The 15,855-nt window shown below is 47.6% G+C and overlaps 1 protein-coding gene across 2 annotated transcripts in view; it reads left to right on the forward strand.

Annotated features, from left to right (window-relative positions):
* Positions 1-3,276: 3,276 nt before the first annotated feature.
* runx3 (RUNX family transcription factor 3) overlaps positions 3,277-15,855 on the forward strand; it is a 47,300-nt gene continuing 34,721 nt past the window's right edge. The window contains exons 1-2 of one of the 2 annotated variants that reach the window (XM_044038150.1): positions 3,277-3,477; positions 3,816-3,918. In XM_044038150.1, the coding sequence (XP_043894085.1) occupies positions 3,861-3,918 (58 nt within the window). In that variant the 5' untranslated portion in view covers positions 3,277-3,477; positions 3,816-3,860. The remainder of the gene's footprint in view (positions 3,478-3,815; positions 3,919-15,855) is intronic. The other variant, XM_044038149.1, reaches the window with a different exon arrangement.

Below are 15,855 nucleotides of genomic sequence, written 5' to 3' on the forward strand. Positions count from 1 at the left end.
ACTCTCTGCTGTCCTCGCTCTACCACAGGTTACTGTATACACGCGACGCTCCCCAGGAATTGTGGGATGCAGTCTGCTCAATGTGTGGCGACACGGCGCCCCCCTTAACCCAACCCCCCACCCCCACCATTCGCCTCCTCTCCGTGTGGTTACCACAGTCTCCATGTCTGCTGGAGCCAATAAATAAATAATGGGCCCGGTGATCACTTCCAACCGTGATACTGCACACTAAAACCACTGGATCTGGGAGTGCCTGCTTTACAATGACAACAACAATACACACACACACACACACACACACACACACGGTGGTACCAGTGAAGTCATTTCTCATACAGCTGTAACTTTCTAAGAACTCTGTAGAGTAACTGCTCGCCTGCGTTTGTGCTTTAACAGCAGTTTTAAATTTAAATTTTAAAATGCGACAAGTTAGGAAATGTTGATATTTCGGTGCCAGTTGCATCTAAGAATACTTTAAATTAGCACGAGAACTTCCACAAGACCTCTTTGCGTCGTACCTACATGAGCGCGGAATAAAAGCGGGCGAGGACTCGTCAAATCTTTTGCAATATAAACATTACAAGAGTTTAGTGCACTGACAGGAAGATCCGTCAATGGAATGAACACTGTAAAAAAAAAAGAAGAAGGTGTGATTGAACCATCAGGGCACAGGATCTGTGTACACAGCCTTAAACTGGGCTCCCAGGGCCTATCCTCCAGGCAGGCAGGGCCGTGGTGTTTGATGCAATGACGGCCACTTCATTATAAAAGCCTCCTCAAGTCCCACGCTGCATTCCACGTTTATGGGGAACATATGGGGAAGCCTGCAATTTTTAGACCACAAAATAAGCCCCTTTGCAGCTGGACGCACGACCGCAGTGGGTCCTTTTTGCCTCGCGAGCCACACCCGAGAGGCGTAGGACCACTGACAGTGATTAAACCACCACAGTTTTCTCAGCAAAACAGGAGTTATATTAAGCTTAAATACAGGGGCTTGATAAACAAGGCCTGGGCAGGGGAAAAAAAGAATTGAGTGAAAGACGGCCACAATGATCCTCAAACTATTTTCCCCTCATGGTCATGGGCAGTGCAAAGCCATGAGATAGATTTCAAAACATGAAGCAGATGTTTACCTAGACAAAGAAGAAAACACAGAGCGGACTGAGGAGCAAAGAAAAGGCCTTGACTGCAGAGTTTGGACTGCAGCGCGACAATAGAGGCAGCGCCGGAGCTTGCACAACGCTGTGGGACGGACGCTCCTGTATTTGTTTATTCATTCCTCGTCGCAAAACCCAGACGCAGAGTAAAAATAAGGTCACTGGCGATAAGTTGAAACAGTTTCTGCTCGTGAAAACAACCAGAGGAAAAAAAACATCTCTCACTTTAATGGAAAACAAAAACAAGACAACACGAATTATTAGCAACATGCACACAAAAAAAAGATTGTTTCGCTGTGCGACGAAACCAGCAACTCGTCTAAACACACGCAGATGATCAGAGGCTGTCCGTCCCATAATGCACCAGACCTGAGAGTGCTGTTTCCCTGTGGGCCTGTGCGACAGCGACAACTGTAATCTGTCCCTGGGCTGGCAGGCCACGGCCGAGGCCATGTCGGGAGGCAGCAGAGGTGTGAGAAGAGGAAGCCTGGTTGTGTGTGAGGTTAAGTCAGAGGCCTGTAGTGGCTGCGTGGACGGACTGATAAAAGCCCTGGAGCCGCGGCTGTGGCCTCTGCATTCGGCCACACTCGCCGACACGCCGTGTTATTTAGCCCGCGCTGCCGCCTGACTCAACGGCAACTGCTCATTTACAGGGCAGTGCGGGCTACCAGGAAGACCGGCAAACACACACACACACACACACACACACACACTCTCATGCAGACCATGGTACTGTATACACATACAAACACATCTGTGGTCCATGTAGCAGTTATTGTCCAACAATTAGTGGAAGACGACGAGGGCCGAAATTCACACATCGACAATTACACACACCCACACACACACACACACACAGGTTTCTAGGGAAAGCAAATGGGTCACATGAGTGACCAGACAGTGGTTTGGTTCTGTTGTCCCGTGGCCAGTGTGTCACCAAGAGACAGGAGAAAGCAGAGAGGAAGTGTGGATACCACAGGTTTGCAAATGCCAGTGATTTGTGTTCTCACACACACACACACACACACACGTGGCGCAGATACATGCACATACACATGCAGTGCAAGATTGTCAGGTTAGCAGCGCCACAGCAAACGGCCAGTCTTTATCTCTGGATGCACATTTGTCACTTGGCTGCTCGTTTCTGTGTGAATCTGAGGCGACGTGAATCATTTCCTGTTTTCCACACAGAGCTGCTGCAGAAACCTCTCAGATATCCAGCGTAAATAAAAAACGCTGATACTGTGCGACGGCGTTCCACGGCACAAGCGGCCACATAAAAGTCAACTTTTCCGTTCTGAAATACAACCTAGAAAATAAAAAAGTGTGAAAACCACAATCAGGTTACATTGATTTTGCTTTTGCGGACGTGAAAGAGACACAGTTTCTATCAGAATACACGGGGAGGCTTAAAGTAAACAGACATTTTAAATATGTATCAACACACAAGAGACAAAGTAAAAGGGAGAGGATGAAAGATGAGCGTGAAGAGAAGGACCCGAGGAACCGGCCGTGCTGCCTCTGATGAGACTAAGATTATGATACTATCAAGTGGTAAGTGAGGGTGGAGGTTTTGCAGGCCCAAAACCACCGGTTCTTACAAACACAGATGTGCTGTGAGTCAGACAAACACAGAACTAGCACAGCGCGCGCGCACAGTGAAGAACAACACGCTCCCATCGATGGCACGAGCCGCAGCTATCTCTCGTCTTTCTCTCTCACCTATGTTTATGTTAGGGCTTAATACACTTTAATGCCTCTCCACTTCGCTCTCTCTCTGCGTACAGTGTGCAGCCGCAGCCGCCGCCGCCGCCGCCGCCTGGTTTGAACTCAGAAAGAAAATAGAACGTTTCCAAAAAGTTGGAGCGACTAATGAAAAGTGAGAGTGAAGACAGCAAGTCAGAGGAGGCGACGCATGGAAAGTAAAAAACCAAAAGCAGAGAAACCAGAGAAGAAGCAAAGACGATAGGAGAAGAGGGGAGGGAGGGAGGGAGGGAGGGAGGGAGGGAGAGGCCCGGTGACCTCACGTGACATGTGACGTGGGCTCCACCAGTCACGGAGGGAGTGTGTGTCTGTGTGTGGAGGATGGCGAGGAGGATGCAGATAGACTGTGGCTTTTAGCCTTTTACTAGCACTGACGCTGCTGTCAGGCCACCACCATCGTAGGGAGGAAACAAAAGTAGACACCACGCTATCGAGCTAGCCGGCTAACCTCAGACCCTCAGCCCTGCAGCGAGACTGAGGACCACAAAACCCAGCCCTCCTCCTCCTCGCCTGCCCGCGTCCACCGCCCGGGCTCTGTCGGGTGGGCCCAGCCCTGGTGAGTCCACCTTCAACACCTGGAGGCACAAACTCTCTCGTTGCCTGTTTGTGAATAGTCTTTCTGCTCTTTTGTCTCTGTTTTCTCCCTGTGACCCTTTTTCTCTCCGCTTCGCCCTCAAACATCTCCTGCTGCTGCTGCTGCTGCTGCTGCTGCTGCTCTCTCTGCAGGCTTGTGGCTTGGGATTCCTGTGGTAGTCACAAACCCGAGATTCTTGGTTGCAAACAGACTCAGAGCTCCAGGAGTTTTGTCTTCTCATGCTTCTCCTTCTTCCTTTCCCCTCTTCTCCGCCTCACACTCTCACACCGGTTTCTGTGTCTCAACCCTTTTCCCCCAAGGTCAACGGCGATCAACTGCTCCACGCTGCCGCGCGTGACACTGTCATGGCATCCAACAGCATCTTTGACTCCTTCTCCAACTACAGCAGCAATCTCCTCAGAGGTGAGTGCTGATCCTTGCCTCTCTCCCCACTCACCCCCTCCCTCCTCCTCCCCTCCCTCCCTCCCTCCCACCACCAGCATCCCACCTTCTGTCCAGTTTTAAAGATGCGGCATTGTCAGTTTGACTTTGTGTTTCTTCCAAAAAAGAATTGTAAGCGCCGGGTGCTTCCTGTGGTGCGTGAATGCATTCATCTCTCTGTCCACACACACACACACACACACACAGAGGTTCACAAAGGAGGATCTGATTTGCGCGGCAGAAGCTCGTTGAGTTGACTGATGTGGCCCTTAAAGGCCTCTCCACTCCTGTGTTTTGTGTAGCCTTGATGGAGTGGCACCATAATGGGATTCTCACCACAGACATTCATTATCAAGTGAAACCGTGCGCTCTCTCCGGCGAGAGGACGAGCTCCGGGGCTCCACGTGACCGGAGCCTTTACTGGAACACGGCAATACAATAAAAGAGCAAAGAGAAAAAAGAAAAAAACATATTAGGCTCTCACTCCGCTTTACTTCCAGGACGTACTTTTGGTCTGTGTGGTGAGGTGAGTGCACTATACTTGGAGACGCTAAATGTTCAGGCCTCAATGAGGAAGCCATTTGTTGCCATGGCGATTCCAATCAGGCGCCTTCCACTTTGCCAATAACGAAGCTCTTGAGCACGACGAGGGTTTTGAAGTTGGGACTGACTTGAATAATGTGTTTATTCCCGAGTGTAACGACGACGTGAAGAGAACACAAACACAGAGTGTTGACAGAGGAGTTGTTAATTCAACGGTGGCCGAGGGACTCCAGTTGTTCCCACTGCCCCCCCCTCCACCCCACACACACACACACAACCACAGAGGGAGACAGCCACTGAAAGGCAGCAGAGAGAAAAAAACCCAAATCTCCTTCTTCCCAATTAAGGCCTCGTTGCTGTGTTAATTAGAGACAGCCACAGGAGAAGCACTACCAGCTCCTAATTGTTTGCAGAGTATATCTTAAAATCTCTGGAGCCTCTCACACACACACACACACGCTCAGTACATCTGCGTCTCACATGAAAACAGTCCTCTGATATCCTGAGTGGAACCGCAGTGACAGAGGATGATGTTCCAGTGTTCTCACAGCTTCTACACACACACACGAGCATTTATAGTTTCCTCCTGACACGCCCCTCTGAAAACCCTCTGTATCTGCATCTCTTTATCCCCTCGTTGTTTATTGTTTGTAGATTTATAGATTGTCAGTTTACAGAGCGTCAGGTTCCGTCCGCGCCGTCTCTTCCTCAGGTTTTACAGACGTAATGATTTGTGTTGCCTGATTTTGATTCCTGAGCAGCGAGACAGAGACACGAGGCGAGCAGTTTGGGAAGAGGGGAAAAAGAGAGACAGGCATTTAAAGCTGTAATCATCCATTGGAAATCATTAGTGAAAATGTAATATCCTTTTACAATTCATTCTGTCAGGAGACTGAAAGTGAACTGCGAGAGAACAAAGGCCAGGGTCATTAAATCCTCCAGTTCAATCTCAAAGCATTTCAAATTGGGACTACCTCATGTAAGCAAAATACCCCAGCGGTTAGTTTAACAAGTTGCATTACACAGGAGAAGCAATTTGGCAGAGGTTCCTCGTTTTTAGGCTGGAATCAAACTGAAATTAAGAGGAATGGTTAGAGAAAATCAAGGAGACTGCTTAATGTCTGGCTCTTCTGTCTCAGACTCTAACACTGTGCGACATGGAGCTCATGGAAATAATGTATTCATCTCTTCAGAAGTCAGGAAACACTGCCGCAAGCAGAAGTCTCCTTTTGTTTTAGAGAGGAGAAGAAATCGTTATGTTTCTCTGCTCAATATCGAGGAGAAAAAACCTGACTTATTAGGGGTTTTTTTGTCTTCTGGTTGGAGCTAAAGAACCACAGTGTCTGTCGTCTGTAGGTGTTTCACTCCAGTCCAGCGTTTCTCACAGTGCAGCCCAGAGAACACATGTGAGCATGTGATGTGCAACATCAGATGCACTTCGCGTGAGAAACGAGATGATACCTCACCTCAGAAACCTCAGCTCTCTGCTGAAGTTCAGGAAGACACACACACACACACACACACACACACACACACACAGATTTGCACAGCTATTCTTCCTAGGACACTACGTCGATTAAACAGCCTGAACAAAGCGTTATCCTGAACTTAACCCGTTCCTCACAAATGAGGTGCCGACTCATTAAGACCAGGATGTGATCTCCATGAGGACTTCAGGTCCTGAGAGGATCAGCGTTTATGCCACAAAGTGTCCTCGGAGTAACAAAGACAGACACGTGAAACATGTGACACATGCACAAAGACAGCAGAGACAGTCTGACGCCGTGAGACAAAGATTTGTCGAGCGTTTGCGTCGACGAGACTTTAATCAGATGCAGACTTGTGTTGCTGCAGCACTTCACAGATAATAACCACAGCGAGGCGACACCTGTTCACCCTCACACACAGAAACCCTCCAAATAACGTGAGGCAGGATTCTATAAACGTCAGGTGCCGTACCTGGTCCCTGGTTCGGTTTCTGTCACCACATTTACTTTTGTTTTACACAGGAGTCCATTTTACTCTCTTGGGGAGCCAGTTCCCTTTGTGGCAGAGAAAAAAAGGCCTGACTTTATTAGAGTGGGAACGGTTTTATATGTTTGGCTCATTGCGCCGCATGAATGGAAGTGAGGGCTTGTGTGTGTGTGTGTGTGTGTGTGTGTGTGTGAGACATGCGCCCGTGCCTCACCACAGTGGTAGCGAGGTCATTTGGGATGATTTGGGGAGGTGGTCTGGTTTGTTCTACAAGTGTTGGGGAAAGGAAAAGCCAGAGAGACACAAGCACTGTGTGAAAAATGCAAACTGAAGTCAAAAATGAAGTCAAGCTCAGTGTCACTGACAAAAAAAACAACTGTACAGTAGCTCAGAAAAGACAGAGACTATAAATTTAATGGAACACATCACTGGCCTAGATTTATTAATAACAAAGTCAAATAGTGATGATTCCCCCCCTCCACTCACCCCATCTCTTCAAATTAAACATGCTCAGATGGAGCACATTGAAAATCCCGCTGAGTGTGAGGCCCCACAGTGACGCCAAAACACGACGGCTGGCTGAACGGGCCTGAAATCTGTAACCAGATATTAAGAGTTTCAATATTCTAAAGTGAAAGAAAATAATAGAAAACGCATGTCGGCCGCGGAGAAGCGAAATCCTGTCTCCAATTTAGCCGAGTATAATATCTATTTATAAAACTCTGAAGGCATATTGGATAGAAGAAAACGCTCTGGACTTGATTAGGTCTATAAACGGTTTTTGGAGGTACTTATTTACTTTTTGGTCCGTCTCGCCGCTTTCACCGTCTGTCAACACAACTTTACGAGGAACACTTTCAGGGGCTGCCAGTGAAATGGCTTCCAGGTAAAGCGCGCAGAGGGGGCGTGCTGATTATGTGGTCGACTAATCCCAAACCTGCCTCGCCCTCGTGCACTTTGGGCTCAAACCACCGTGCTCACGGTTTGCGTCGATCGAGGTCAAAGTGTGCGCTCAGTGTGGTCGTAAATACAATTTTCTGGTGGTCGGCGTCAGCAACCACAGGGGCCGGATTCTTTACAGCCAATCTGATAATATGGATTTATGCCGTAAAGGTTTTCTCAAGCAGGGGAGAGAGGGAGAGAAAATAAAGTGTTGTGAAAAGGTTGAGCGGCTTGTGTCAACAAACACTCCTGCAGGGGTTTGTTTGTGTGGCTCGCGGAGGTGAAGAAGCAGCAGCATGCAGGCGGGAGCGAGCGTCATCTGAGGCGTACAAGCGCTGTGATGTGACGTGCCTGCTGTGCGAGCGGTGAGCGTTCGCTGAGGTCACGCTCAGATGAAAAGGGGGCGAGCGCGATAATCAGCAGCCGGCGGTCGAAGACACAAAAAAGACACGAAAGTCCACACGTGACGTCGGGAGAATTCACGGCGTCTAGACCGGCGTCTCTAACTGCGACCATGTGACGGGAAAACAAAAGTCCAACACAAAATATGCAGAATAATTGGATAATGAGGTGGAAATGATGGCAATATATGTGACTTATGCTTGATATTCAAAAGTAAGAAGAAGCAGCGCTGACACCGGATGAGGCCGTTGTCTCTCTATGACTCATGTCCTGACGGTTCATTTGCTTCACTTACGAGCTCGGTAGTATTTCATATAAACCGTTTTGTTCAAGCGATTAAATCCAAATCACTCCCGTCCGACTCATTTGTTCATGATCTCATGCGTCCTGCACGACGGACCACTAAATTAAGAAAAAGCCTTCCTCGCAATTTTCTGTTTCTTAATTTTGTTTTAAGCCTACGCCCTTAACCACAGGCCAGTCCCACAGCTTATTACATGTTCAGGCTGGGGTTGTAGTAGAAGAAAACACACACACACACACATGCACATATTATTGCCGACTAATCTATGTATTATTAAGCTAACTTTGTGCAGCAGTGACACTCGTGCGCAGAATCTGCTGGAGGGTTTTCAGCCAAGGTTTAAAATGAGATCAACAACTGAGAGGAATATTTGCTTTGTCACAGGTTTGTTTTCTTTTCACCGACTCTGGCTACAATTACAGAGCTGTGACCTGAGTTTGACTCACATGTTGAAAGCTGGCTGTTTAGACCCCTCCCTGTATCACTTAACAGATGTTGTCAACAACATCCTTTTCGGTTACAGTTGGACGATTCCGCCTGCGACGGAGCGCGGCGACGATCGTCGAGCACTTTTTGTTTTTAACATTACGGCTTGAAAAACTTCAATGGGTGGGCACGGGTCTGGTCGCCAGCACATAAAACTGACTCCAACTTATGGAGATCCCACATGTTCAGAAACGTATGAGGAACTCTCCCTCTTACACATAAGACAGTTCTTTTTTATCATGTGTGATAGTTTAGCGATGATCTGAGGCCCAGAGGAACTCGCTCTGTCACCATCAAAGGGTCACAAAGAATGTTTTTCACAGACATAAAAAAATTAAAATAAAATCCATCCTGCGGACTGGATCTTCACTTCATTATGAGCAACTTTAATCACGCTCAAAACATCCTTACAGTCTAACCCCTTTTCCCATAAGCAATAAAGGAAAAACTTAATTACGGTGGAGGGAAAAATGCAGATAATGATAGGATGAGAGAGGCTGCAGGCAATGAAATGTTTTCTTATTCTCTATTTTCCTCCATTTTCCCAGATTTTTTTCCCTCTCGACTTGTTTACATACAGTTAATTGTTGTTGCTGCAATAAAACATGTTTTTGGGTTGCTTCTTCCCGCCCCTCAAACATAACTTTAACCACAGGGAATTGATTTTTTTGTGGAGCCAGCGTTTCAAGAATGGGATTTTTGGTTTTCTCCGAGACTATTCATAGGGGGGCATCAATAACTGACATGTGTCAGGGACCACCTCAATGTGCTGCTCCACGCATCGTCATCATCTTTTATGTTTGGACACGAGAGAGAGAGAGAAATATGCTCCTTTGCTATGATCGACTGTCACTCATTTACATAAGTTATTGTTAAATATTAAGCAGCAGTTGGTCAGTTAGCTTTAAATTAAGTCATTTAGCCTGTGCACAAACTAAAGAGTAAAAAAAAAAGACTCTTTTTTGTACATTTTATGGCAGCGGTGTCAAACTCAAATGACCTGGGGGCCGGCCTAAAGAAAAAACAGTGGAAAAAAACAATATATAAGATATTCATGACCATATGAGACAGAATTGCAAAGTAAAAAAAGTGCTTGTTTTGATATAAAATGACGTATACTTCACTACCATCACCTCGCTGGCAGCGGTGCCTCAGCACAGTGGTGTGCGGGCCACACGTGGCCCCCGAGCCGCCAGTTTGACACCCCTGTTTTATGGGCTTATTTCTTAGCCAGACATGTCGTCTGAACAGCATGACGATTTTAAAATGACAAATCCCAAGAAGAGAAAAACAGAAAAATGACTCATGTGCAATAAAAAAAAACATTTAGAAGATTATTGGATCAATGAAAAATCTGCACATGTTAAGAGCAGTCATGCTGTACTGTAAATGAGCCTCTGGATCAAAGTCCATCTTTACTTTATTTGTTTCACTGTCGAGGTCACTGGATAAGTGTGGTTATAATCGGTGAGTCGACGGGAAAGACATAACATATCTCACAGGCCCAGTACAATCCACACACTGCTTTAAATGTGACGACGCTATCCTAAATACAAACACTTCCCTCAAACAATGAAGTACTTTCTCAAGTATTTACGAGTCGTTCTGTCATTTGATAAAAATGTCGTCAAGCGGCGCGAGAGATTTTGCCCTCAAGTAAACTTTAATGAGCTTTTGCAACAGCTGCTCACTTCTCCATTGGCTCGGCACAGGAAACACTGTGCCAGGGATTCCCCCCTCAGCTGTGCAGCAGAAGTGTCCCTTCCACCTCCACTCCACAGTCTGTCGGCTGTGAGGTCACTGTCTGCTGCGTATGCCGCTCTCACGGTCGCACATGCTGCCGTCATGAGCGCAAACGCACACACACGCAGACACAGACACACACACGCAGACACAGACACACACAGGTCCACCACGTGAGCTCGTTCTCGTGCTGAGTCAGAGGAGAGCGGTGCATGTCAACATGATCACCGTGACGTGTCTCCCCTCTAAATGCTGTCTGACCTCACTGTAATAGACGGTCACGACTAACATATGCTCTCCGGATGCCTGAGCCCAGCACATTTATCCACAGCAGCGGACTGGACTGGAGAATATCAGCGGCTGCTGCAGTTATTTCATTACGTTTGTGTTAAACAACTGCTGTGGATAGAGACACTCAGAGACTCAGAGAGACACTGAGACTCAGAGAGACTCAGAGAGACTCAGAGACACCGAGACTCAGAGGGACTCAGAGAGACTAAGAGACTCAGAGAGACTCAGAGACTCAGAGAGACTCAGAGACACTGAGACTCAGAGACTCAGAGAGACTCAGAGAGAGACTCAAAGAGACTCAGAGAGACTCAGAGAGACACCCAGACTCAGAGACACCAAGACTCAGAGAGACGAGAGACTCAGAGAGACTCAGAGAGACAGAGACCAGAGAGACTCAGAGAGAGACTCAGAGAGACTCAAAGAGAGAGAGACTCAGAGAGACACCGAGATGAGAGACAGAGACTCAGAGAGAGACTCAGAGAGACTCAGAGAAACACCGAGACTCAGAGAGACTCAGAGAGACTCAGAGCAGAGAGACTCAAAGAGACTCAGAGAGACACCAGACTTAGAGAGAGAGACTCAGAGAGACACCAAGACAGAGAGACTCAGAGAGACACAGAGACTCAGAGAGACTCAGAGAAACAGACTCAGAGACTCAGAGAGACTCAGAGAGACACCAAGACTCAGAGAGACACCAAGACTCAGAGAGACACCAAGACTCAGAGAGACAGAGACTCAGAGAGGAGACTCAGAGAGACACGAGACTCAGAGACTCAGAGAGACTCAGAGAGACAGAGACTCAGAGAGACTCAGAGAGAGACACCAAGACTCAGAGAGACACCAAGACTCAGAGAGATGCAGAGACTCAGAGAGACTCAGAGAGACTCAGAGAGACACCGAGACTCAGAGACTAAGAGACTCAGAGAGACTCAGAGAGACTAAGAGACTCAGAGAGACTCAGAGACTCAGAGACTCAGAAAGACTCAGAGACTCAGAGAGACTCAGAGACACAGAGAGACTCAGAGAGACTAAGAGACTCAGAAAGACTCAGAGACTCAGAGAGACTCAGAGATATGTCACTGTGTCACTGTGCTGATCATGGGATTGAACCAACTTCCAGTTGCGTGCCCAATTCTTTTCCTCTTGGCCACGGCCTGGCCCATATATGTCATACATATATATATACATATATATATGTATATATATACATATATATGTGTATATATATATATATATATATATATATGTATGTATATATATATATATATATATATATATACATACATATATATATATACATATATACACATATAAATGAGAGAGTGAATAATTGTGTCAATGAGAATCTTGATGTTTCTGTGTTATATTATCAGAGAATCCCATGGAGTGAACAGCACCAGTGTTAGAGCACAATAAGAGTGCGTCCTAAATGAAATAAAAAGTCCTCTCTCTTCACAACAAAACGAGAGATCAATGGCAGCACTGCCAGCCTGGCAGACGGACGTGTGTGTTAGAAGAGGCTGACAGATTTGAGCACAGCGTCTCCCCTTTAATCAGCGCGATGACATAAGAGGCAGACAGCGAGCCAGTCATTCAGTCAGTGCAGAGTTTGATTAACCTAATCACCAGGCAGCTCAGACTCCGGGCTTCTGATTGGGGTTTACAAACGCTCCTTGTCATCGTTGTGTCATTAGCTCGCCGTTGGCCGCAGCCGCCTTGACGTGGAACAGCGACGTGCCGGGCCCTAAACACAGCAATCTGGGGATTAGTGTGTTGTTACAGCAAAGCCCGGATGCCTCAGGCTCACAGTCGATGGGAGTCCTGCATCGCTATGCCAGCTCCACGTGGCCCCCGGCGCAAAACTGCACACGGGCAACGCCACAACTGATTAGTGATGCAGATGATGAGAGGAAACATTCAGTCACTTTGGACACATGGGTGGTTTCCCGGACTCCAATTAAGCCAAGTCCCTGACTCTAGCAATGATTTGAATGGAGGGACTCCATTGAAAATAAGTTTTAGTCTCCAATTAGGTTTGGTTCATCTAGACCTGGGACCGGAGCCCAAAGACATCACAGAAACTGGGCCTGCATGCAACACAGCGAGTCTCGGTGACATTTGGACGAGGATTGACTTTCTGTGAGTTTAATTTGAAATCAATTGGAATGATTGCACTTACTATATAAAACATTAGATTGATGAGAGGCAACAGTATTATGTGTCTAAGTGCTCTCCTGAGCTCCTGGACTCGGAGGCTGAGGAGTTGCCACACCCTTGTTTCCTTATGGGGAAAAGCCCACAGGGCCAGCTGAGCACTTTCCAAGAGTTGTTTCACGTCTGCAGAGGAAAGTGGCATGGACACTTGTCAGGAAACCGGCGTCGGGTTCCTACTCGAATCTGGTTGGATTCTGTGGTGAGTCAGATGGAGCTCGGGAGGCCGAGCCACTCTGAAGAGAGGAAAGAAATGCAAATTCAATATTTGGGGGCTCTTTGAAGTCCGTTTGCTGTTGAACGAGTGTGACAGAACCTGGAATGACCCCCGGTGAAAGAGTCCCTCAGCAGCGATGAAAGGAGTTGAAGAGGACACGCAATGATGACAGTAGTTGAGAAGGTGAAAAAACCATGCAGTGTGTGTGTGTGTGTGTGTTAACACAATGCTATGAATGTGCCACAGCTTTGTGTGTTTGTGTGTGTGTGTGTGTGTGTGTGTGTGGACACAAATCGATTTGCATGTGATTCCATATTGCAGCGTTCGGCAGAGTCAGCGCCGACTTGTGTTTCTGTCGCTTGGTCTTCATGTCGCTCACTTCATACGTTACATACCTGACGGTGTTCCTGTCGCAGTAACAACAACCCAAGTCTCCAAAAAAATCAATAAAAAAAACATGTGGCTTTTGTTGCAGGCAGGAATGAACAACAGCATTCCATACGCAGCCACATGAAAAGCACCCACTTGCCACGGGGCTAAATGAGGGCAGACTGTCCCGCTCGCCCCTCCTGACGCGACTGCCACTCATTAACCAGAGATCTAAAAAAGTGACACTTCCCCGGCATCGCTCGTCCCCACATCTCCACTGTGCCCCGCGCAGGGCTTCCCCTCCAGTTCCAGTGAGAGGGGACAGCCACACAACAAGCACAAAGGGGCATTGTCTGCTGGTGAAAATGTGGTTTACAGGCTCTGCTATAATGGCTCGGTGGTTGCTGGAAGCAATGCACACTTCCTAATATTCAGCTCACATGCGATTTCATTTTGAGCAAAGACTCGACTATCGTGGGCTTTGCTTTTGTGCGAGAGGGACGCCTCACAACTTATTTTCTAAAGCAGACAGGCTCCTTCAGCCCCCCTCACCCTCTCACTCACCCTCCCACCCCCTGCCTCCCCCCTCTTTTCCTCTCTGGTGGCGCTACTATATTTGTGTGGGATCTGCAGCGATGGAAGAGTAGACACAGGCTGCGTTCGTTGCCAGTCAAATGTGTTCGCCGCTGTCAGACTGAACGGCTTCCAGCGCCGCGATCTGTCTCCTCTCCTCGTCAGTGGGAGCTGTTTGATCTGACAGAGAGACTCCATTAGAGACACAGGGAAGTTCAGCTGCTGGGAGGTTGGATGGCTTCAGCAGTCAGAGTAGCAGCCCAGAGAGGAAAAAGGTTTGCACACACACAGTTGGTCTGGTTGCAATCTTCGTGTCTGTGCTGTGTATCTATAAATGTCTCTGAGCATTACTTGTCCTCGTTCTAGGTGTGTGGGGTTACACGTGGACCAGCGTAACGCAACCAGAGCCCGACTGGGCCCGCTTATTTTGTCGAGTAGAAGGGGCGACGACGACGACGACGCGGCGGGCGGTGATACCGTAAAAGTGCGTCAGAGAGTGAGAGAGAGAGAGAGAGGGAGAGAGGGAGGGAGAATGAGGAAGAGGGCAGGAGTAGAATGTGCTGTCTTTATAGTTTCACGGCGTGATGACCTCACAAATCTGCGCTGGAGTCCAACAGAGTGTGAGGGTGATGAAATGGTAGATGATGCTATGATAAATATGCATCAACGGTTCAGCTCTCGTCTCGCTGTGTTTACTGTGGCTGTCGCTTGCACGAGTCGGGTCAACGCGCTGGTGAATCGCACCTTTCTCTGACATGGATTTACGAGCGGCGTCCTTTTATTTTAATCGCGACATTAACGTTCTTTGTGGCCAAGCAAACTTTGTAGTCAACTAGCCTGAATCATTTCTCGACACACTCCTGGCAGACCCCCCCAACCGTAGTAAGGAGAGCTAGCTCCTTTAGCTCGGGTTAGCTCGTTAAGGCAACAGCACATTGAACCACAGCCTCTCTTATTATTGTGCGGCGCTCACAATAATAGGAATAACTTAAAATATGCAGGTGACGGAGATATCAGCACAAAGAAAGCCAATCCACTTTTCTATGTTGATAATTACAATGAGATTCAATATTGTAATCGTTTGACAGCACTAGCGTTTACTTTTGTTGTCACAGAATTAGTGCGAGACTAATTTCGTCACCTGCTCACAGTGTGTGTGATCGCTGTTACAGAGGAGTTCTGATGTGGCTCTCCTGATATGTGTGTGTGTGTGTGTGTGGCAGCTGTGCTCTGGCAGGGCTTTGGCATCAGGACTGCGTGGCAGTTAAACTGTCATTAGGAGGAACTGTACAGTTCTGTACAAGGTGAATTGAGTGCGACGGCTCCACAGGTGTACGAGTGGATGTGTGAGCGGCTGCAGGTCTGTCACGGGCACACGGTGTGTTTTTGTTTCCGTCCTGATGAGCGGTCTTCAAGTTGTTGGACACGTTTGGTAAAGTCAGAGTGAGTCAGGATACTGTGTGTGTGTGAGTGTCTGTAGGGTGGGGTGGGTTGGGGAGGAGGGGAGGGGTGCTGTCACTTTGGCAACGCAACTGCACATATTGCAGCGATTACCACAGCGGAAAAATGTTTTCTGCAACATGCAATTACTACAGATTACAGATTGCCGTCCTTGCATCAGAAGCTCGCCAGAAAGAGAGAAACACTGGTGAGTTTGTGTGTGTGTGTGTGTGTGTGTGTGTGTGTGTGTGTGAGTGTTTTAGACAGTCGGGCTCAGAGACAAAGAAAGATGAGAAATGATTATAGCTCACACTAAAAACCACAACTGAAAAAATGGGGGAGTTGATGTATTTATGGGACTCATTTAGATTTAAAAGTTACGCTGACATTCAAGGGTAAATAAAGACCCTGGAGAAGAAGAAAA

Source organism: Solea senegalensis, linkage group LG11 (genome assembly GCF_019176455.1).
Source record: "Solea senegalensis isolate Sse05_10M linkage group LG11, IFAPA_SoseM_1, whole genome shotgun sequence".
In the NCBI taxonomy this organism is placed as follows: domain Eukaryota; kingdom Metazoa; phylum Chordata; class Actinopteri; order Pleuronectiformes; family Soleidae; genus Solea; species Solea senegalensis.